This window comes from Stigmatopora argus, chromosome 8 (assembly GCF_051989625.1).
Source record: "Stigmatopora argus isolate UIUO_Sarg chromosome 8, RoL_Sarg_1.0, whole genome shotgun sequence".
In the NCBI taxonomy this organism is placed as follows: domain Eukaryota; kingdom Metazoa; phylum Chordata; class Actinopteri; order Syngnathiformes; family Syngnathidae; genus Stigmatopora; species Stigmatopora argus.
Window position 1 is genome coordinate 2775087 of NC_135394.1, and position 22930 is coordinate 2798016.

The window sequence follows — 22930 nt, forward strand, 5'->3', positions numbered from 1 at the left end:
AATTGTACCAAGGTATGATTGTGAGCGTGAATGGTTGTTCGTCTCGTTGTGCCCTGCGATTGGCACGTCAGTGTCCCCTACTCCACACAGTTGCCTGGGATAGGCTCTAGCACCCCCGACCATTGTGAGGATATGTGTAACGCAAAATGAATGAATAAATGAAAAAAAATCACTTCAGGAAAGGAAGACCTGAGTCTGAAAAGATACAAAATATTAATTGATTTTATCAGGGTTTTTTATTTATTTATTTTTTATAGACTTCCAAGCTCATGGATCATAATAAACAGTACCATGGAGGCCTTACACAAAAGGTGAAAATTTGAATAGCCAAATCTTATTTAAGAATTTTAGAATTTCCTCTAACCATGCACCATAGTTTGCCATCTTTTTTGTATATAATTTCACATTATCCATCGGACTTTTGAAAGGAACTGAATATTTCTAAGCACAAATGATAGCTTGAATTACGAGTTAAATTTTTCAACCTGCTGACATCTTGTAATTCACAAAACTCATAATTTGGGGTAGTTGTAAATAAAACTATCATACTACTAGTCGTAATAATTTACCTCTGAGAAAACTGAAGAAACCATGGTAATCCAATATTTACAATTCAATACAGCCTTTGACTTATGACAGCTATAATATCTTATTAATGCTGGTCAATAATTCTGAAACACACATACACAGACATGTAACTCCTCTAGGCTTTAGCTATGGGGCAGCAGCACTGACAGTAACTCAATACTCATGAGCTGAGGTTTAGGGGCGACACTTTGACACATTACCCTCCAAGGCTATGTTCATGGGTCAAAGGTCAAAGGTCTGCATTCCTCTGCATGACATCTGAGCCCTTTAACTACATCTACTTCACCACCTACATCTTGCACATGTTCGTAGTAAATGGCTGGAGCTAGAATGCAGGTTCATACTGTATGTATACAAGAGGAAAACACATCCATGCCCTGACCCTGGAGACTGGGCACCCAGCCTCTAACACCTGCCAAAACAAGCGAGGAATTTATGACGAGAGCCTTTCACAACACTGGCACCAGTCAGGTGCAGGAGAAGGGCGTGTATATGAGATGACGTGATTAAGTTGGATATGGTTTGTCACATTAACTCTTGCTCAGAGGTTGAATGTTAAATGAAAGAGGCAGCCTTATATTCAGTCTTGCATTCTCTGATAATAATCTGCGATCACTGATGAAGGAAAAATGCAAACCCACTTACTTTGATTGAGGCTTGTGAGTGTTGTATCCACACTGAAAAAGGGTATGTTAAATGTGAAAACCAACAGGACCATTGTGTGCAGTGTAAATAAAGTTGTGAATGGCACACTTGTCCACAAGTTTCTTCACTAGGTGGCCGCGTAGATCTGCTCTGTGCTACTTCCTATTCACATGGCTCACACCCATCACAAGGCATTTCACCAGTTGCAGGAGATTGGCTCCTTAATCACAATGGTTACAAAACCTGCGTTAATATATACAAGTATGCAGGCTTTCTCTTACACAAGATGGCCACATGCCAAAGCAGCCCTCATGGGGTTAAGCTCCATTGCAGCCATTTGTGTCCTACCTCAACACCAACAGAAAAGTAGCTGCATTGGTAAAGGCAATAGGAGATCAATAGAGCAGCCAGCCTTCACTACATGGGGTAGAGGGACCTAGTCCTTCTGTGACGAGTGGGAAAAACACTAAAGTTTAATTGACATGACGCCTACCAAATTGTTAAGAATATAGCAACTGATTAACTACTAAACTGAAAATATACCAAAAACTATTATCCCTAAACTCAACTCATCTTAAAATATTACTCATAGAAAAACAGATACTGTGATACTTCACCATCTTGCGTTTTTTTATTAAGTATAAAAAAAGTTTTAAAAAATGTCAAAATTCACACTAAAACTCAAAAGCAGAGGACAAGGGGTAAAAAATGGCGGAAGTCAGGGCTCCGCTTCTTCTCCAGCGCTGAATTGGGTGGCACTAAGCGCTAAAGAAGAAGCCATTTTTCACCATAGAAGAATCATATAGAAAGGCAGAGAACGACGACATCTTGCCTTCTCCCGTTTTGTTGCGAGGGAATTTCCCATCACGCACATCACCTGTGGAGAAACACTACGCCGAGCCTATTCCAGCTTTATTCGGATTTTGAGTTACTGTTGAAAATGCCTCCTAAGCATCCTGACATCCAATTAGCCCAGGAAAAAACAAGACATGACCACAGTGACCAAAGTAATGACGTTGCTGCACATGCAAAAATTATAGCATGCCATTGTGGCATGAATGAATAAAAGAAAGAAGCAAACATTCGGAAGACGGCCACAATATCCTTTTGAGTGGTAAGCACTATGAATAAAAAAATGAACCAGCATTATGAGGGATTTACGCCGTAGATATTGCCGTGAAGCTGGCATGACGAGAGGACGTCAACACACTGGGAGCGAGCCACTCACTTTTTTTAATTTTATTTTTCTTAGCTTGACCTGTTCATCTGCTCAGATAATAATAATAATAATAATAATAATAATAATAATAATAATAATAATAATAATAATAATAATAATAATAATCGGACATAGGCCCTGTCGTCATCTAGGTATGTTCATAAGATGAAGAGTTTTAATGTGCCACATGGGATTTTAGTGTACTTCTATTGTGAGTTTTTTTTTCATGCAGAGGACAGCGGTCATAAAAGGTTATAGCTGGACCTATGGAAGGTGAGAAAAAACTGATGAACAGAAAAAATGAAATACATAATGAAACAAAGATGCTACCCTAGGTAAGTAGCGGCAATATCGCAAAATGAATATTTTACCAGGGCCCACGATGTGATGTTGGGGAGGCACTTAGTAATTGAAGGATAAGAAGAGGAAAGATCTTTTTTTTTCCTTTTTAAAGTTAGAACATGTTCAATCCTTTAATACTATTATTCTCACTTCAAAGGATTAAACAAGCGAGAAGGGGAATCTTTTTTTTCTGTTGTAGTTGCATAATAACACTGTTTCGGCTTAATTTAGGCTTAATTTGTCCAACTAGAAGAAATGAATCATTTTATTTTGTTTAAGAAATTGTTTTAGGTTGCAAAAATAATAATGTCATGAGGAAAAGAAAGGCCATGTAAAGATGACAGAGAACATTTTATAATGTTTAAGTATATAATTTAAGTGAGGGTTTTACTAGAGTACTGAGCATTTTGAGTTGCTTGTGATTCCAAGAAAACTATGAGACAACTACCGGTATGTGACCTAAAGTTCACATCTAACACCAGACTATGGAATCTATTCTGGATATAGAGTGAGGCTCACACAGTGTTGGTCTGTTATCTTGTTGCCATCCTCCCAGCCAAACCATGCAATCGTCTGCCAAGATTAAATTCTTGATTCTGACTTCCAGACTTGAGCTCGGGTGTAACTTTAGCAACATGGGCTCATTCTTGCATGCAGAAGGTAGGGACGGCAAAACAACCACGGGAAAAAAAGGGTCTGATCCTCTTCAGAGCGCTGGGCAAGTGAGATACCACAACCTGCCACTAAAGAGACCATGCACACTACCCCCAGAGTCTATCAATCATTATTTTCAATATAAACAAAGCACTCAAAAAGACAAAAAGTCAGTCAATAGGCAGCACACAAGGAGTCTGGAGCCTTATAAATTGTAAAATTCAACGATTTTAAGGCAATTTTAAGGGTACAGCTTATACGCAGAGGTGGTCAATATGCGAGAAAATACGGTAGTTTGAAAAATCACAAAGAAATGGCAACCGCGCACATCCCAGACTCCTAACTTGGGGGTACAAGGCGGCCAACTCTCCTAGGCGTTGTCATTTAAATGTCCTACGATACAGTTTAAAGACTTTGTTACATGAGAAGCTTATACGTGGCTAGTTAGCTGCTAAAATGTTATTTTGTTCTAAAAGCAATGTACGTAGATGTCAAATGTGTTATTTTAAATAGTGATAGCCCTGGTGAACTGGTGTAATAAAGATGCTGAAGAACAGTGATAAATAAGTAGTAAAAAATAAGTTTGCAGAAAAAAATTAAGTAAAATAAATAATTAAAGCATTGTGTGAAATATTACTTTTGTGAGTAATGAACCCGAACACTAATTGTTATTGAAGGAATGCAATTTCTTCATATATTTTTACGCAATAACTTTTCAGTCCTTGCCATAGTTTATGCAGTTTTCTGATATTAGCTTGTCATAGTTGAGAGATTTTAACATATTTGGCAACAGTGCAGTACAACACGTCATGTTTTTCCTATTCTTGGGTACCTGTCCTTGCAGGTTTTGCTTTTTATTTTTATACATATTGTTATTTTTAGGCTATTTTTGGAGCCACCAAAATATCCAGTTAGTTCAAAATATTGCTGTTGCCTCTAGAAAAAAATACATCTGAGTTGGCTTCAGCGCCCCTAAACTAGATAAGAACAAGGATTTACATAAATCCAACATTGCAATTCAGGGCTGCCGGATGAGAGAAACATTCTCGAGCCTTATCACAGCATAAATATAACCTGCCCAATCTGGCAACATTACTACAGCTAAGGAATCACTGTTCATGGGCTCTTCATACAGCAATTATGGCAGTGGACTGTTTGTACATTGCAGAAAATGTTTTTCTTTTGTAGCGGTGCCAATGGCGCTTTGTGTGCAGCAAATGGCGCCATCGTCTCTCGGGAGTCATCGGCAGACTGTACTGATGGCGCAAGGCCAATGGTGCCCTGTGTGCGTCGGACATAAAGGCCTTTTCAGAAGACCGGTAGCAGTGCACACCTTTCCGCAGGTGTATTTGGACATAAATAAGCTTTTTTGAGGTTTCCTGGACTTCTGGACTCTTGCATTTCAATGCCAAAATTAGTAAAACCGTGTTTGCAGCTGTTATAATCTTTTTGCTTTTTACACGGCAACACGCTTGTTTAATAACATAAACAAATTTAAATGAAATTGGATTACGATGCAGACACACTCAAAAATAAGTTTAATCTAACCTTACACTAAACTTAATTCTAATTTTGTATTTAAGTTTGATACCGGCCGGGTTGGCTGTATTTGCCCCGCCTCCACCCTGACTTTCTCCATCGATGTGCTGTTTGCTTTTGTATTCCCTTCAAAATATTCCGAAAATGATGCACACAAATGTCCTCACAGTAGTATAACGCACGACCACTTGCCAACGAGAAGTAATATGTACTCGTACAAGCGATCGCTACGCCATTCGCGCTGAGTGACGGAAAAATAAACACTGAAAAAAATGCTACGCTCCGCCCAGTGCTCGTAGATTTCTGTTATACACGAAAGAGATGCGGCAAAAAGAAAGTGCGCTACAATGATAAACAGCCTCTCATGTCTTGGCCACCTGGCTTTCTTGTATCTCGAAATTTTTCTCGTATCTAGAGATAATTATTTGCCCGAAATTTTACTCGTATCTCGAAATGCTCGTATGTCGGGGTGTTCGTATGTCGAGGTACCACTGTATAGGCTTAGCTCAACATGCTCTCTTTGGTTCAAACTACCATGTTGTCACATTGGAGAAAAACGAGTTGGAAGACAGGAAACACAAAAAAAGAAGCTAAGTTGGTTAAGAAACAGTGAGCCGTGTGCTGACTGTCACCACTTTCTAAATCAGTGGTGTTTGAACTATGGTCCGTGGGCCAACTGCGGCCCACTGCCCAATTTTATTGCCCCGCAGGAAACTATAAAAATATCCTCGAATATGTCCTGTGCAAAAAGGCTAAGTTCAGGCTACACAGGAGGAAACTGGAGTACTAGAGTATCAATTAAAACTGTTAAGCAAACATGATAACCACTCTCTCACCATGACTCCACATTAAAGCCAATAAAATAAAAATAATAATTTGAGGATAACAAGATATGTGCTGGGAAATGGGACAAAAGAGGTATATTTTCTTAACTTACCCATAGATTTGCTGGTAAAAGGTCCTCCTTCCTCTTGATGTTTAGAAATAAGCGCTGCACTTTGCAGATGTAGCGCATCATTTCCCTGAACATCAACTGAACTGCTTTCTCCGAGCGACTTTGGTCCACTAGTTTCCAGGGTCCTTGCAATTTGACCCGCCTTTCGTTCTCTACGAGGCTCAGCATGACTCGGAGGAAGCAGCTGGACCGAGGGTCTGTTGGACATTCCAAGGTCATCATCCTCAGGAATTGGGTTATACCAGATCTCTCCTTCATCATCAGCATCATTCTCCTCTGCTGGGTCGACACTCTTGGGATGAGGTGGCACGCTCACCTAGATCAGGACAATTGACAATGAAAACAAATTCAGGAATATTCATATGCATATATTTGCATTAATATTAAGAATATGTTCCTTTTATTGACGTTGTATTACTCAAAGGTGTCAAGTTTCGTAATGAGCTCGACAATTAGCCTAGTTTAACTAGGTAACATTACAAAACTCTATGCTAATCCATGCTCAATAGTTTAATGGAATTTAAATCTAGAAAGGTCTGACCTCAACACCATCACAACAATTTATAAGTAGTTATATAGCAATTGTGAAGCTGCTTAGTCAAAAGTAAATGTCTCACTCAAGAGGAAATCAACACATCTTTAGAATGTCAAACTATCCATCAAGTTTTTATCAAGAGACGCAATAGTGTTAAATTAACCTTGTGTATTTGCAGGGGTGATGGACGTGGAGTTAGTGCCCCAGCACTTCTTGTTTGTTCTGCAGAAGGACTGGATGGCGGCTGCGGATAGCCCAGGAAGACATCCTCCTCTGGTCCCAGCTTTCCTTGCACCTCATCTTTATTGGAATGGTTCTTTCCAATTGTGCTCTGCTGCAGCCAGTTGCGCTTCTTCGCAACCGTGATGCTATGGAGGTGCGGCCGCCTTGCTGAAAGTTCATTTTCCCTGGAGGACTCTTGAGCTTGGACATTCTCAATAAGAGCTAAATGGGCAATAAAAAGACAATGTCAGAGAATTGGAAGGGCACCATGTCAAGCCTGGAGACGTTAGAACCAAATGAATCATGACTATAATCCATCCATGCATGTTTTAAACCATTGTGCCCCATTAGGATCGTGGGTGCACAGGAGCCAATAGCAGCTGACTTTGGTATAGAGGAAGGGTATATGCTGAAAATGTTGTCAATCACTAAGGGCATGTATAGACAAACAACCATTCACAATCATATTCACAATTATGGCCAATTTAGTCTCCAATTAACATGTATTTACAATCTACGGCAAGTAGCCAGGGAAAACCAAAGAAAGCCCAAGGAGGACATGCATGTCTCATACAGGAGGCCCTAAGCCAACATCCAAAACCAGGCCCTCTCCGCTGAGAGATATACATGTTAACCATTACAACACAGTGCACCAGATTGATTCATCGCAATAATCTCAATTAGAATCTAAAATGCAAACAATACAGATTAAATTCAATGTAAGGAAACATCTGTATCAAGAAACAAAAGGGGTGTCCACAGTAAAATAATACATTAAGGTCATAAATATTGGAATGGCTATGATGTTTGGATGGGTGGATATTTTTTGGATGGATGAATGTAGTCTGGCTATTTTTCAACATATTTTCATAATCACCAAAATATCCACCAGATTGGCATAAATTCTCAGGAGCGTGTTCAGTAATTTTGACCAATACGCACTCACAATCATATCGCGACCAGCAGGAATCGAGACCATGCCTGCCCGCAAAGAAGTCAGGCGAGTGAACCTCTACACCACGAGGCGGCTCAGTGACGATTCATTTCACAAATTTCAGTTTTGACAATTTAAGGTTCAAATATTACTGATTTCTTTTTTAAATAACAACAGCTAACAGTTTCTGGTTTCTGAGGAGAACAGCACAGGCCATCAGAGATAAATATGTTGTTTATATGTTGTGCTGAGGGAAGTTCCTGCAGCAATATTTAAAAGTTTTTGTCCTAGTACCAACAACCAATACCATTAAAATGCCTTGATGTGACAAACATCTTTTTCCCCACTATAATTAATTTTCTTTCACACATCCGCAAAATGTAAGACTGCAATACTTCTATTACAAAGAATTCAAACCCCTCGCGACCCTTGTGAGAATAAAGCGTTTCAGAAAATGAATGAATAAATGGTTTGATAGCAAAGAAAACATAAAATGATCATACTCCTCTGGTTTCCATCCAAGCTGGAATAGCGCTATAGTACCCCAAAAATATGCAAATACTGCTGAAAGTGTTGATTTAGTGTTTTCACAGTAGCTCAATGTTTCCCAATGTTTTTTGAGCTGCGGCATTGAAAAATTCTCAAGGCACAGCACCATCTGAAAATCTTTTAATTTAAAACTGGCACCTAAGTTAACAATATACAGTGGTACCTCTACATACGAGCAGCTCTACCTAAAAGATGCTCGAGATACGAGGAAAATTTCGAGATGCGAGAAAGCCAGGTGGCCATGACATGAGAGGCTGTTTATCATTGTAGCGCACTTTGTCTTTTTTGCCGCATCTCTTTCGTGTATAACGGATATCTACGAGCGCTGGGCGGAGCTTGCATTTTCCCGTGACACAGAGCTTGCTCGTTGTCATGGAAGATATTGTGTCACTTGGAAATTCCTTGGGGCTGGAGGTTAACGAGGCAGATGTGAATGATCTAATCGCCGAGCACCACGAAGAACTGATGAAACAGGATTTAATCGAGCTCCAGGAGAGTGAATATTTGGAGGTGTTGCCGGAACTCATAGCGAGGAGTAGGTGGAAGAGAGGGGCCGCCTGGCTACAAAGGATATCAAAAGACATGCTAGCGAAGTGGCAAGAGTTTTCTGATTTTGTAGAAAAGAGGCACCCTGACAAGCTGGCAAGTGGTCGCGCGTTATCGTATTGTGAGTACATTTGTGCGCGTCATTTTCGAAATATTTTGAAGGGAAGATAAAAACAAACAACTCTTGATGCGTTCGTTTTAAAAACTCCCGCTGAACGTCCGGGTGGAGTCAACCCGGAGAACAAAGGTAAAAATTTTTTTTTAAAAAATTAGAATTGAGTTTTGTGTAAAGTTACATTAAACGTGTTTGAGTGTGTCTGTATATATATTAATCCAAGTTAATTCAAATTTGTTTGTTCTGTTAAGAGTGCGTTGCCGCGGAATAGTCCGCCCGCCCTCACCTGCCTCTATGTCCCACTCGCTGTACCCTCCGCGAAATCCGTCTAATTTTAGTTCTATTAAACACATTTTATTACTATTAAACCACTAGTTATGTGTTACTTTGTTAATAGATGGCGAATTAGAAGAAATAAAACATTTTTTCCAATCCAATGTCCTGTTTTTGGTGTTTTTTCAGAGGGTTGGAACGAATTAATTAGTTTTTAGTTCATTTCAATGAGAAACATTCGTTCGAGTTACGAGAAGATCGACATACAAGCTCAGTCCCGGAACGAATTAGGCTCGTATGTAGAGGTACCACTGTAAAGTCGTTCTTATCAAAGTTTTATCAAAAGGAATCAGATCCAAGTTATTCCAAAATCTATTGTTTCACACCATCCTAATTTAACCAAAAGTTCATTTTGATGAAATTCTGACTCCTTGTAATTTCTGGAAGCACATCTGACCATTGCTCACGGCACACCAGTGTGTCGCGGACACAGTGGTTGGGAAACACTGCTGTAGATAATGATTCAAAATATTTAGGTGTTTATTTTAACATTACATATTCAGTAACTACATACAAATGCATACAAATATAACTTTCTAGTATTTGCTTGAGCTGAGTGTCTATGATGTGTATAACAACAAGCCAATCAAGGGCCTCCACACTACTCTAGATGATTAAAAGCAACAACCCAATTTAGGAGTCAACTAATGTCCAAGCTCGTATGGTGTCGGTCCTGGAAGACAAGAATGGTACTGTAGTCAGCAACATCTTCTTTGAGGGGTCTTTCATAACTGGAAAGAAAAACGTGTGCTAACATGAATAGCATTCCAGATGACAACTCCGGGTTTACAGCCTTAACACTCTCTCAACCATCACACTCCTTCTTTGGACAAACACATTCTAAAGCAACAATTCATGACTAACGGTTTTGTAATTTTGTTATCGTTTTATGCTTGTTTATGTCCCTGAAACTCTGAAAAGAATAAGCAGTAGCAAATAATAATTAAAAGTGCATGAATATAGATTGATGGACAGATTGATCTTGAGATTTAGAAAGCTATACTACTAAGCTATGTTTTGGCTTTTAGACATTTTGGTCTTTTTAGTGATTTCTTTTATTTAAAAAGAGAGAGCAGTGACCTACGTGACAAATACATTTGCATAACAGATCTGCACAATCTGCTTTCCTGTTGTGTGGTGCTTTGTAGAGAATGCAGTGAGACTACATAAATCTCACACCCCTATAAAGGTACCAGATGGCCAAAGCACAATAATATACGGTTTGCATGTCTGTGTGGGCGGAAGAGAGAAGAAGTGGCGGTAAGATGGGAAGTGTTACGGTTTGGCGACAGAGCCAAAAACAGAGAACGCTTTTTTCCCCTTTATGTACTATTAAAACCTGTAGTACTGCCCCTAAAACTCTCCCTAAATATATTCTGTATCCAAATCTACTAAATGAGGCATTTACTTTCTCCTTGCAATACTTCATCCAGTTTCCCACAAGTCTTCCTTTTAGCTTGTCTCCACAGATACTCTTCTTTTGATCAGAGAAAAACCTAGATCAACAACATTTCTCACTCCATACAAGTACCACTTTGTTGTATGTAGCGTTTTGGCATCGCTTCCAAATTGGGATCTTTGCCGTTTACCATACATCCTGTTGATGCACATTCATATGGTAATGTCAACCCTCTGAGTAGATTTTCCTCTTTTTACATCAGCAGACGTCTGACATTGTCGGTGGTTACATTACACGTCAACACTCACATCCTGCTGGGCTTTCTTGGCAGCATTGCCAAATGCATACACTACATCTTCTAAAGTCCATTGTGTTGAACCCAAATTCCTAAACATGTTCAAATAAAAACAATATTGCCAAGATGGCAATACGTACATATTTATTGGGAAAAATTAGCTGAGTGGGATGTAATGTACGACACGATTTCATTCATTCATCTTCCATACCGCGTATCCTTGCAAGGATTGCTGGAGCCTATCCCAGCAGACTTTGGGGGAAAGGCCTATTGTACCCTAGAGTGGTCGCTAGTCAGCTATAGGGCACAGAGAGAGACAGACAACCATTTGAATGCCCAAACAAACCACCGCCAAGTGGAAATCGATCGCACGCTTGCCTGTACCGAAGTCAGGTGAGTGAACTCATACACCATCAGGTAGGCCTTGGCGATATGACAAAAAAAATTATCATGATAAAAGAAAAAGTATCAGTCGATATCCTATAATTATCTCAATAACTATCACATCTTTTTTCTTTCAAATTTGTATTTTTGTTGTTCTGTTGTGGAATAAATATAGGACAACTCCAAACTTACACCATGAAAAGTAATGAATAATAAAATCTGCAAAAATATTGACAAGCATCTTTATTTTTATAAATTTGCCTTCAAACCAAAAGTTGCTGCGCAATATGAAATAAATAAAATAATTAACTGAAGACATCATCACCATTGGCATGCAGACTATTTTAGCCTCACAAAAAACAAACAATGTAAATTTACCTCACATGGCCATTACAAAAAAAGTTAGATGAACCCATTTTAACCCAACTTAGCAAGTTTTAGATTTTTGCAACTTTTTCAAAAGATTTGCACAAAATGGTGAAACTCCTTGATATCAAGTAAGAAAATAATTACAGGCTGTCCTCAAATGAGGACAGTGGGGTAAGGACATTTTTGATAAGGCTGCTCTTTGTGCACAGATATTTTGGAGGTATTTAAAAAAAAAAAAAAAAGAAAGAAAGAAAATGACGGAGACATCACTTGGATCTTTTAGTGCCTCGGCTCAGTGTTGTCCTGCATCTCATAATATCTCATTTTGGCTGTTATAGCCCTTTTGCGTTCATGCTCTGTGTTAGCAGCTCTATAGCTAACCATGGTAAAAAAAGCCATTTGTTCCTTGCATCTTCTTTGTCTACTGAATATTGGTATGGAACTAGTATTTATGTCACATCAGCACCCCCATTCTTTGCGGTGTTCAAGTGATGTAATTGCAGTATAAGTATGGAAGGTTTTTATTATTGTTGACAAACATTATTTGACGATAATTATTGTTCTCATTTTACCATCAGTTGGCAGTATGAATAAGTTAGAAAGGGTGCTATGAAAAATACCAATGCATTTCTACTCCATTATTTGTCTGTATGTCTTTAAAAGCTCGATTTAATGTACAAACACATCACACCAACAACTTATTGGGCTTGTAAAAAAAGGCAACCTAGTCAGCGTCTGACGTATTGCTCTAAATAAATATAACGCTTCTGACATAGCGGCCTATATTACTTCAGTGCGCTAATGTCATTCTATTCATTGCTGGAATACTCTGAGCAAGCATGCATTGGTCAATCATGGGACGAAAGTGACGCCACGCAAACAAGTTAAACAGCAGGAATGGCATCCCAAAAATTCAATCCAATGTCTCCTTTAAATGCAAGTTACCATGGAGCTGCCCTGAGTTAATGACTGGGGAGGAAGGCAACATGACAGCCCTACCCCCTTGCCCTCAAACACAACCAGAGAGTGCACTGGCTCCTGTTCTGTTCTGGATTCCACTGGCCACAGCTGTGGAAATGTTCAGTGGGAAATAAAAAAGCTTGGTAGATTCCAAACTCTGGGGACTATAAAGAGTAAGGTTCCCCAAATTTATCATTCAGCACTCAGTGTCAAGGTAAAATGTTCTGATATTGCTCATCTAGCAAGTACACTATCCGTTAGAAATAAACAAACGTCTTGGGTTTATTATGACAATAATTTATGTACCGTGCAATGTGTGTTGATATTATGGATATATTCAAGTAGGTTTTGGTGAAGTGCAGGAATTTTGAAATTGGATCAGAACATTTTACGAGACACTGGTTTCAGTGAATTATAGACTATGATATTCCAGTGGTGGATGAACACAGAGGCCTTCCTCTGAGCAGCCACACATATCACACACTCAGCGCTGACAGTCAACAACAGCTTGCAAAAAAACACCTCAACTCTTTGCTCATAAAGGAACTAATGCAGCAGCTCAAACGCAGAGAGCAAAAACATGATCAGAACAATTAGTTAATATTTTATATTCCTGAGAGTGACGGTACTCTAAAATCTCATATCATTTTCTGAACCGCTTTATCCTCACTAAGGTCGCGGGGGGTGCTGCAGCCTACCCCAGCTGACTTCGGGCCAGAGGCGGGGGACACCCGGAATTGGTGGCCAGCCAATTGCAGGGCACAAGGAGACAAACAACCATTCACACCCACACTCATACCTAGGGGCAATTTAGAGTGTCCAATCAGCCTACCATGCATGTCTTTGGAATGTGGGTGGAACCCACAGTACCCGGAGAAAACCCACGCATGCCCGGGAGGAACATGGAAACTCCACACAGGTGGTCCAACCTGGATTTGAACCCAGGTCCCCCACTGTTAGGCCGACGTGCTAACCACTCGCTCCGCCGTGCCGCCCATGCTCTAAAATGTCAAATAAATATGTTTATGCCATATTGGCAACATTTATGGGTCAGTGTGCATAGGCAGGATGCATTACATTTACAAAAACACCATCAGGCTTGTAAATAATTAGATTTTGGATAATTCAGGCTAATAAAGAACTTCACAATGAGCCTGAATTTAAAAATATATGTATGTAGTGTACTTTCTGTATTGAACCAAACATCAAAATGCCATGGCTAAACAATATGTATACAACAAATCCATTGAAAATTAATGAATCGCGCATACAATTCAAGAGGAGAAAATAAACCTTGCGGCATAGTTTAACAATTTTCAGGAATTGAAAGCCTGAAATTATACATATTTCTATTCGAACAAAAAAGATGTCACAATCTACTGGAAATGGTTTCATGATACAGAGGGTTTCACATTTCATAATCATGTCATTCAGACACACAAATCTCACCACCAACACCAGAAGAACTTGAAAAGTAAGAATTGGTTAGTTGTTATTGAACAATAATGTGAGTCATCCCATCTAAAACCTGATGTGCTAGTAATTCAATGTTAAAATGGGCCTAGATTAGTTTGAAGGAGAGACCCCACCACCGGTTAAGAGAATCTTTCAAGAAAGCAAAGAGGTCTGAGCTGTCTCTTCCCTTTGCTTTACATCCAGAAGAGGAGTGCCACCAGGCGGAGTGTACTATGAGTGGAGGATGGTGACAGTAATCATACAGGAAGGAGGGTGAGTGCTCGCTGATTTAGGAGTTCCTCAGGAGTTGAGGCCACTCCATGCGGCCATCCTACCTGAGTTTTGCGGTGTCTTGCTTGCAGGAGACTTGAGGGATTTTACCACTTGGCAGGCCATTTGGACCCCTGATCCACTCAGACTGGCCTCAGGAGAAGGACGTTCATGGGTTTGGCTCCTACCGCAGGATGAAGATGAACCTTCTATCCGTTGCTTCATTTCAGATGACAACAGGCGACCTTTGTGCATCCACTGTTGCATCTTGTTGACAGTGACACCATGGCCCTTGAGTAAGTGGTTGCACGTTCCTGGAACTTCAGTTGACTCTTGTATGTTATAATGACTCAGAGGCATTAATAATCCCTCTGCGTTGCTGTCCGAAGAACCAGTTAGGCTGTTGATGGAACCACTGCTTTCAACAAGGTTCCCACCAGCAGTTACATGAAAAAGCTTCCCACTGCTGGCGTCATCGAAGACCACCTGAGGTTTTGAAAGCTCACCAGCATCCTCACTGTCTTTATCTGATTTTAGATCTGAAACCATTTCATTATCATACATGACTGGACTAGTTCTAAGAAGATTTGTGCACTGTAAAGGTCCTCCTGGATACTTGATATCTCTGTCACTAGCACAGCGCACCAAAGAGGATGTTATCTTAGGCAGAGGAAGATTCACCATACTCTTACTTTTTAAACAAGGTCTATGACCAGACTCAATGGTTCCGCCAAGACACAGTAGCAAGGAATCTGTGTCAGAAACCTGCTGGGTGCTGTGTTCACCTCCAGAGGACCACGAGTCACTGTCCATGTTTCTGGCAGACAACCTTGAGCACAAGCTGTCCCTAGACTGGCTACTGCAAGAAGAGGGTGTCTGATGCTCACTAAAACCAACATTGACCTGCTGGTCCAAATTAATATCATTCATAGCATTTATCAGGAGATAATATGCCTCTTTCAGCTGGTTCCTAAGCCTGTCTGTTTCCTGGGCACTGCGTTTCTCATCAACATGTCGTTCATCATGACTTATCTGGGGCAACGCCGCAACATCTCCACTATCACTTGCACTGTTTGTCCTAGTTTCATAGAAAGGCAGAATTTCATTATCATAATAATCCTCATCTTCACTTTCTAAAGGATACTTGAGTGATCCCTTTGTATCACACATGGATGCAACACTAATGTCACATATTTCTAGCTCGGTTGGGAAGAAGGCTGGGCTCTGCAGAGGGCCCCTCAAGTCGCCAGAATATGCGGGGTCATAGCTCTCAATTGTTCTAAAGAGGGTTTCTTCTGTTTGAGCATTGCCTGGATTTGTAATCACTGGTGTCTTCAAACTTTGGTTGTTGGCATTATGTACATTCACAGCAAGGACAGTCTTTGGCACATGTTGAGATTGTCCTTGAGCTGGGGGCTCACCATCAGAAGCAGGGGAGTTCACAGTTTGTGCATAGGAATAAATATGATTAGAATTGTCCCCGAATCCAATTGAATCCCCGACGCTGCATTGCCAGGGGGCTGAAATGAAGCGTTTCCTCTGGGCTGGCGTGTCTACATAGGACAGCCCTCCTGAAATGGTGATCGTGTCATCACACGCCGGCTCCCAGTGGCTCCCATTAGCCCCTGTAATCGCATGTCCCACAAACTGCACCTCTCTTTGAAGTGAGACCCCCGGGAGCTGGCCATTAACCCGAACCCTGCCCCCGCTGCTGTGCAACGGCGGACACGAGCCTGCTAAGTGCACTGACCGACCCAGCCGGAGCAACTCAACCCCCGCGGCTTGCACCACCGGCCCGTCAACACAATTCTCGTACGTGCTCATTCTCTCTGCCGAGTAATCCAGGCCTGACAGCGGCGTGACTAGCGGGCGAGCCTCGGCGGAGTCACGCTGCATTTGCAAAACTTTTTCTTTACCTTCTCGGCCCACGTTCGCAGCTACGGTGGAGCCCAATCCAACGCCGAGCGTTTCTCCCTTCTTGTTTTTTTTCCCACGGAGTTTCGCTAGTAAAGTCCTCCGCAGAGGATCAGCCATTCCTTTCCAATGCCCCCGAAAAGTTCACTTCCTCCCGATTCCTTTCCTTTCAACGCGCCTACTCCAGGGGGAAAGAGCTGAGTGGCTTCTCCTCGCTCGCCGCGCTCTGAGCTCTCCCCGGGAGCCTCGTCTCCATTCTCTGCTGTCACCTCCGCACTGGAGGCACACTCCGTGACGTTCGCTCGCTCGCTTGCTCGCTTGCTTGTGCTGTCCCCTTCCAACCTCTCTCTAGCTCGGCCACCCCCTCCCTCTCTCTCTCGCTCGGCCACCCCCTCCCTCTCTCTCTCGCTCGGCCACCCCCTCCCTCTCTCTCTCGCTCGGCCACCCCCTCCCTCTCTCTCTCGCTCGGCCACCCCCTCCCTCTCTCTCTCGCTCTCCCTCTCTCCCTCGCTCTCCCTCCCTCTCTATCTCCCTCCCTCTCTTTGTCCTTCCCTCTCTCTCCCTCCCTCTCTCTCCTCCCCTTCCTTTATCTCCCTCCCCCTCTCCCTCCCTCTTTCTCTCCCTCCCTCTCTCTCTGTCCGTCCCTCTCTCTCACTCCCTCTCTCTCCATCCCTCCTGCTCTCTTCCTCCCACCTTCTCTCCCTCCCTTCTGCCAACACTTCCTCCCAAAACTCCCTCCCTCTTCCTCTCCTCTCCCTCCCTCACTCTCTCCCTCCCGCTCTCTCCCTCCCTCTCTCTCCCCTCCCTCTCCCTATCGTCCTCCCTCCAGCTCTCCCCCCTTTTCTCTCTCTTCCTCTCTCCCTCCATCCTTCCCTTACTCTCTCCCTACTTCCCTCTCTCCCTCTCTCTTTCCCTCTCTCACACCATCCCTCCTACCCTCTCTCCTTCTCTCTATCCCCTCTCCCTCCCTCTCCCCTCTCCCTCTCCCTCTCTCGCTCTACCTCTCTCTTTCCCTCTCTCTCCCTCCCTCCTTCCCTCTCTCCCTCTCTCCCACCAATCATCTCTCCCTCTCTCTCTCTCTCTCTCTCTCTCTCTCTCTCTCTCTCTCTCTCGCTCTCTCTCTCTCTCTCTCTCTCTCTCTTTCTCTCTTTCTCTCTTTCTCTCTCACACACTCCCTCTCTCTCCCTCACATTAGATGAAGGTGAAAGAAAATCTTTCATGTCTGCAAAACTAAAATCGCTAGGGATTCATTTAATTCAAAACATATGAATACATTTCATTGAAAGCTGCTAGTTACGTACGCTCTTGAAAACGTGTTGTTTCACAGTAGAAGAGGTAATGCGTGTTTACAGTAATATTGAAGGGTTCAACTATGTACAGAGGGCTCTTTTACAAAAGGTCTCTCTCATAAGACACTGTTCCGCTCTGTTCCTACTCTTTGCTTTATAATGGCTATTAATAAAGTTAGTCCCAGTGTGAGTGAAAAGAAGAAACATGCCATTATCATAGCATTAATGAGTCTGGTTGTCACCCCGCTTGAGGGCGTATGCCTAGCGCATTTTACAAAAATAATGTAAAGTCATCAAAAGCAATTGCCGTTGGATGGATATTTCACCAAACGTTACATAAGTTTATTTTTTTAAGTTGTGTGTTTGCGTAGGATTGTACGTATGTTTACTCAGCTGCCAAACATGCGGACCCATCTATCCACCCCAGTGGAAAATCTCTTTGGTGTCTTATTAATTTTAATGATTTAATGAATCATTTTGATGTATGTAATCGTGATTCATAGTGACCTCACAGCTCAAGAGGAAGCTAGTGCATAGATATTCTATGGATAATGTGTACAGATGTCTGCTATCATAGCTAACAGAGAGCATTAACATTTAAGAAATGAAGCTGTGAATAAATACAGATCATGCACATTTTAATATCTATACTTTTTGTTAAAAAAAGGGCCGTGCCTTAACAAAGTTTGGAATGACTGCAACACTGTACATATTACGTCAACTGAGATGTATTTTCTAAATACACTGTCAAATGAATTCCTCCTCTCTGTAAAATAATGTAAATGAATTTTAAAAAAGAAAAGGCAATTCCATGTCGTGGGAGTATTAAATGTACCTCCCAAATCATAGGCTACTGGCAAGCTTTTGCATTTTGCACATATTTGCCACTGAAATGTGAAATAAATTAAGTTCTTCATTTTCACTGGTGGGTGTGAAGGCATTTTAGCAAACAGCCGAGACAACAACCCTCATGTTTCAGTAAAATGTGTGGAACCTTTTGCAGGATGAAAAAAAGAAACAAATATTAGGTTGTGATAATTGTGAGCTTTTAATAGTCACAGGGTTTTTTATCATAAGTGGTCTTTTTCTTGGGTCATCAGAATGGAAAATATGAAAGCTGTACACATTTTACACAAGAATCGCCAAATGATGGAGGTCTGCCACTTTATCTGATGTATAGTTTGAGTAATCCCCTCTTCTAAAAAAAACTGTCCACATTGACAGGACAATGCTTTAAGAGAGCTGAGGCAGCATAGAAAACAATCAAACATTCTTCATTTGAACCTTAGGCCATTTGTTTGCTGTTGACTTTACCTGGAATGCGCAAAGAGACGAGCTGCTGAAAAGCTGCTCGTGTATTCGTGCACGTGCACAGTTGATCTGTCGTCAGAACACAAATACACAAACACGCAAATAAACTCAGAACTTATTAAAAAAAAAACAGTCCTTTGCTTGAAAGCTTTTAACTCGGGGCATGTCTTGCCAAAACTATACATTCTGGGTCCCATCCTGAGACCACCTCACACAATCACCACTACCCTCAGTCAAACATGATAAGCATCTGTTATTACACTGCAGGAGCCGTGGAGTCCCTGACGCCTCAGCTTGCCTCCCCGACTGACAGACTAGACTGTCTGGGCAGTTATTTTCAGGTCAAAACCTGCAGGCTGCATAATGTGTTTTTATGAAAAAAGGGACCCAGAGGGGAACAGAATGAGCAAGGGGGTTGGGAGCAAACCTTTAGACTCCAAGCACACACTGCAAGGTGTGGACAGTATTTTCAGAAAAGGTAACGGGCATAAGTGGCATATTTATGTTAGGAATGTTTTGCATACCTGACATACTTGTTGTTCCCACTACCCGTTTGAGGATAAGTGGTCCAGAAGATGAATGAATACTTGCGCTGATATGCCCAGGAGAACCACACTATACACAGCACCGCTGATTACCAGTCAATTTTTTTTTCCAAGATGGCGCCGTTCACGCGGCAGCCAGTGGCAGTAGCTCTGTCCACTCTTATGTTTTTCGTGTTTTACAGCCCTTCTATCTTTTTTTGAATTACATTTTAATATTTCTTAATACATTCCTTTTTACTTTACTTTGTACTTTATACTTTTTACTTTAATGTTTTTACAACTTTGCTTGTTCTGTTAGCCTGGCTTCTTTCTGCTGCTTCTTTTTTGGAACCATTCAGCCATGCCTACGCTGTCATACACATGGGACTAGCTGTTACAATACGCAGCAGAAGGAGCAACACCTCAATGCCGCTGGAAATTCGGAGCTGGACAAAAGTGCCGGGAGAAAAAGCAATGCTTCTGACCAACCATTCCATCATGGGATAAGATGGAAGAGCTGTCGGCGCTTACTAGGCCGCAAACGTTGTCGAGGGGTTCTACTCTGCTACTATTGTCTTCAGCTCCAGACTAATGAGGAACTGTGCGGATAAGCTTGGAAGAGTGACTCTGCATATCCTCTACCTCGGTCACAGTTCCCCATCTTGTGGAAGACTTCCTGTGTGTGGTTCCAGTTTTTGTCCAACTTTACAACGTCTTATTGAGTCTGTATCCATCTTTGCTACCGCAACCAAGATGGTGCCGTTCAATTGGCAGCCGGTGGCGTTAGCTCCGTCCACTCTTGCTCGTTTTTGTGTTTTTGCTGCTTTTCTGTCTTAATGATTTGATTTGGTGATTCTTAATGATCCCATTTACTTTGATTTGCTTTGTACTTTGTGCTTTTGCTTTGTTGTTCTGTCTAATCACCCTTTTGCTACTGTCACAATGAAATTTCCCAAATACGGGATGAATAAAGTTATCCAATCCAATCCAAATTCAGCCTTTGTGAAGGTAGTCGCAGAACATCTGCTTTGTTGCCCCCCTTTCAGAAGAGAACGAAAACTGAAGCAGATGGAAATGAAAAGTGGATGGACTCTATATTTGCGTATGGGTGTGTGTCTGCACCTGACCATGCATTGGAGCTTCGCAGCTGTTGGGTCTCCACTCCTGATGGCTGCCTATTGTTTCCACTCTCTGTGTCTCTGGCTAGCCTTCTCTATCCCGGCTGTTTTATAGGCTTTTGCCTTTTCTGGGTGAACTCCCCAACTAAATTTATATGCTGGACACAAGCCTTTCTCAGGGTATAAATTAGGCTGATGATCCCTGTCAGTGAAGCAGCTTTATATCCTAGAATCGCATTATATTGGAAGATGGTCATTCATATTTTACAATGAGATAAAATTTACTTGAATGTCAAAGGTTGATGTAGTGGCTTGCATGTGATATTTTGGCACTCTACAATTTGCACTGTATTTTCAAAGGCAGAACAAACAACCAGATCTAGAAAATGAAACAAAGTACTTAATTAGAAGTCACAGGGTGAGATAATGGCTTTATATGTTAAATTTAAAATAAATTTAAAATAATTTAAAATAATGAATATTTGCATTTGGTTTTAATTGATACTTATCATAGTTATATTTCATATTTCATGATTTTATGTGTTCATGATATGATGCTACATGTTCTACATGTCGTGTTTCATTGAGGCAATCTGAATTCTACACCTGCAAGTATAATTTGAAAACAATTTGACATAATGATAATAATGGCCTACAGTGTAACACCAAATACAAACAAGATAGATCGTTATTGAGCACATCAGTGACAAAATTAAATTAAAAAAACAAATCAACACACAGTTAAAAAATAAAATAATGTCACATAATGGTAATCTTTGAATGTTTATGTATTTATTTAAGCATGTTTGTTTTAAAATTGATTTATTTAAATTATCTTTTAAATTTCTTCAATGAATTTAAAGATGTACTTATTTCACTTTTTAGTCATTTTATCATGGCATGAATGAATTTGATCTATTGTTGCCCCTTCAAACTCAGTAGCAAGCGGGGATTTTGTCTGCCGAGTAACAAACTGTTGCTCTTTTGTGCTCTTCAACTTATGGACAAAAGCTGGAGGATGTGTTCCAATTAATAAACAATCTTTGCTCAATATCTTGATCAGAGAGAGCTGGGATGGCCCCAGGAATACCAACATATCACTCGTTTTGTGACATGGAGGAACATCTGCTAAATTGAAAAAAAAAATTCTTTACTAACTTACAAGTGCACTTATGCAGAACTTCCGCAATCACTGCAGTGTTGGGAAACGAACATGACACTAACGGCGCCCCCCATTCCTGCTTACCACTGAGTTTGATAGGTCAAATGAGAATTTTCCATTTCACGCTGCACTTGAGGCCATCAGCCAAGGCAGGAAAAAGTGTCTAGAAAGACAAATTTGTTCCACATATCGGTGTGTTAACGTCAGTAGAATGTCTAAAGCTGGATTTTAAGTCATTCATGTAAATGAGGCGCTGTCCTTTGTCGATATCCCAAGCATGGCCAGCAGGAGATGGGGCCCTGATCCACTGGGAAAGGGATCGTCTATGAATAGCAGCCTGATAATTTGCTCTGCATACATTTCCCCTGCATCCTTAACGGAGGGAGAGCTTTGATTTGATGTGCAAGACACACAATCCATTTTATATCTCTTCATTCACATCACACAATGAATGGCGCCCAGACAAGCGGCACACAAAAGCATGCAACCATACAAAAATATAGTAGAATGTGTACAGAAAGATCAGAGCCAAGTTGAATGAAGGAAGCTCTGAAGACATCACTTTTGACATTGAGTGTCATGTGAGCCAATCAGGAATTTGCATAGGTCTGACCACACTTTCATTTTAAACATTCATATTTTGATAAGTTGAGAGGCCTGTTACTAAGAATAACGTCATTTTTTGGAAACCCACATAGACAACACAGCTTTTGGACAGGGCATTTGTGCAAAGAACCCATAGATTAAATAAAAATGGATACACACCTGCTGTTATTCTCCCGTTTTTTTTTTACCCATTTCCCCTCGATTAGTCACATACTGCTCCATTTGGCTGCAAACATATTACATCTTGAATGATGATTGCAACCACATTGATGAGACTAGTTCCTTGTTCACTGCCGTTGCTGTGAGATTTTGTGAGTATCGGTTTATACTACATCGTTTTGCTGCTTTTAGAGTCTGTAAAGCGCCTGTAACAGGATTCGTGAAATTGTAGAGCAGAAGCTGACTGGGAAAGTGAGAGCAACCTCAGTTTATGGAGCCTCCAGAACTCCGACAGTCTCGAAGAAGACAGAGAATCGATCTCATAATTGGCTGATAACGAAGTGCGGGACATCCATTGTAAACACAATAAAAACAATAACAATTCACTTTGCTGTGTATCAACTTTTGAAATGTGAGAAGCTCTGAATAACCATTGAGAACTGTTCACTGTCTTCTGAAATAACCCCAACCCTAATGAATAATTGAAATAAATACTTACATATTGCTCCTTTAAGAACAAAATCACGAGGGAAGAATTT

At 41.1% G+C, this 22930-nt stretch overlaps 1 protein-coding gene across 2 annotated transcripts in view; it reads right to left on the reverse strand.

The window, feature by feature from the left end:
• The window catches only part of syde2 (synapse defective 1, Rho GTPase, homolog 2 (C. elegans)), a 37916-nt gene extending 21335 nt beyond the window's left edge, over positions 1 to 16581 (reverse strand). Inside the window, exons 1-3 of one of the 2 annotated variants that reach the window (XM_077607175.1) lie at positions 16225 to 16581; positions 6641 to 6921; positions 5925 to 6258 (exon numbers count right to left, since the gene is read on the reverse strand). In XM_077607175.1, coding sequence (XP_077463301.1) covers positions 5925 to 6258; positions 6641 to 6921; positions 16225 to 16342 — 733 coding nt within the window. In that variant the 5' untranslated portion in view covers positions 16343 to 16581. Of the gene's footprint in view, positions 1 to 5924; positions 6259 to 6640; positions 6922 to 14373 lie in introns of both variants that reach the window. The other variant, XM_077607174.1, reaches the window with a different exon arrangement.
• Between the last annotated feature and the right edge of the window lie 6349 nt (positions 16582 to 22930).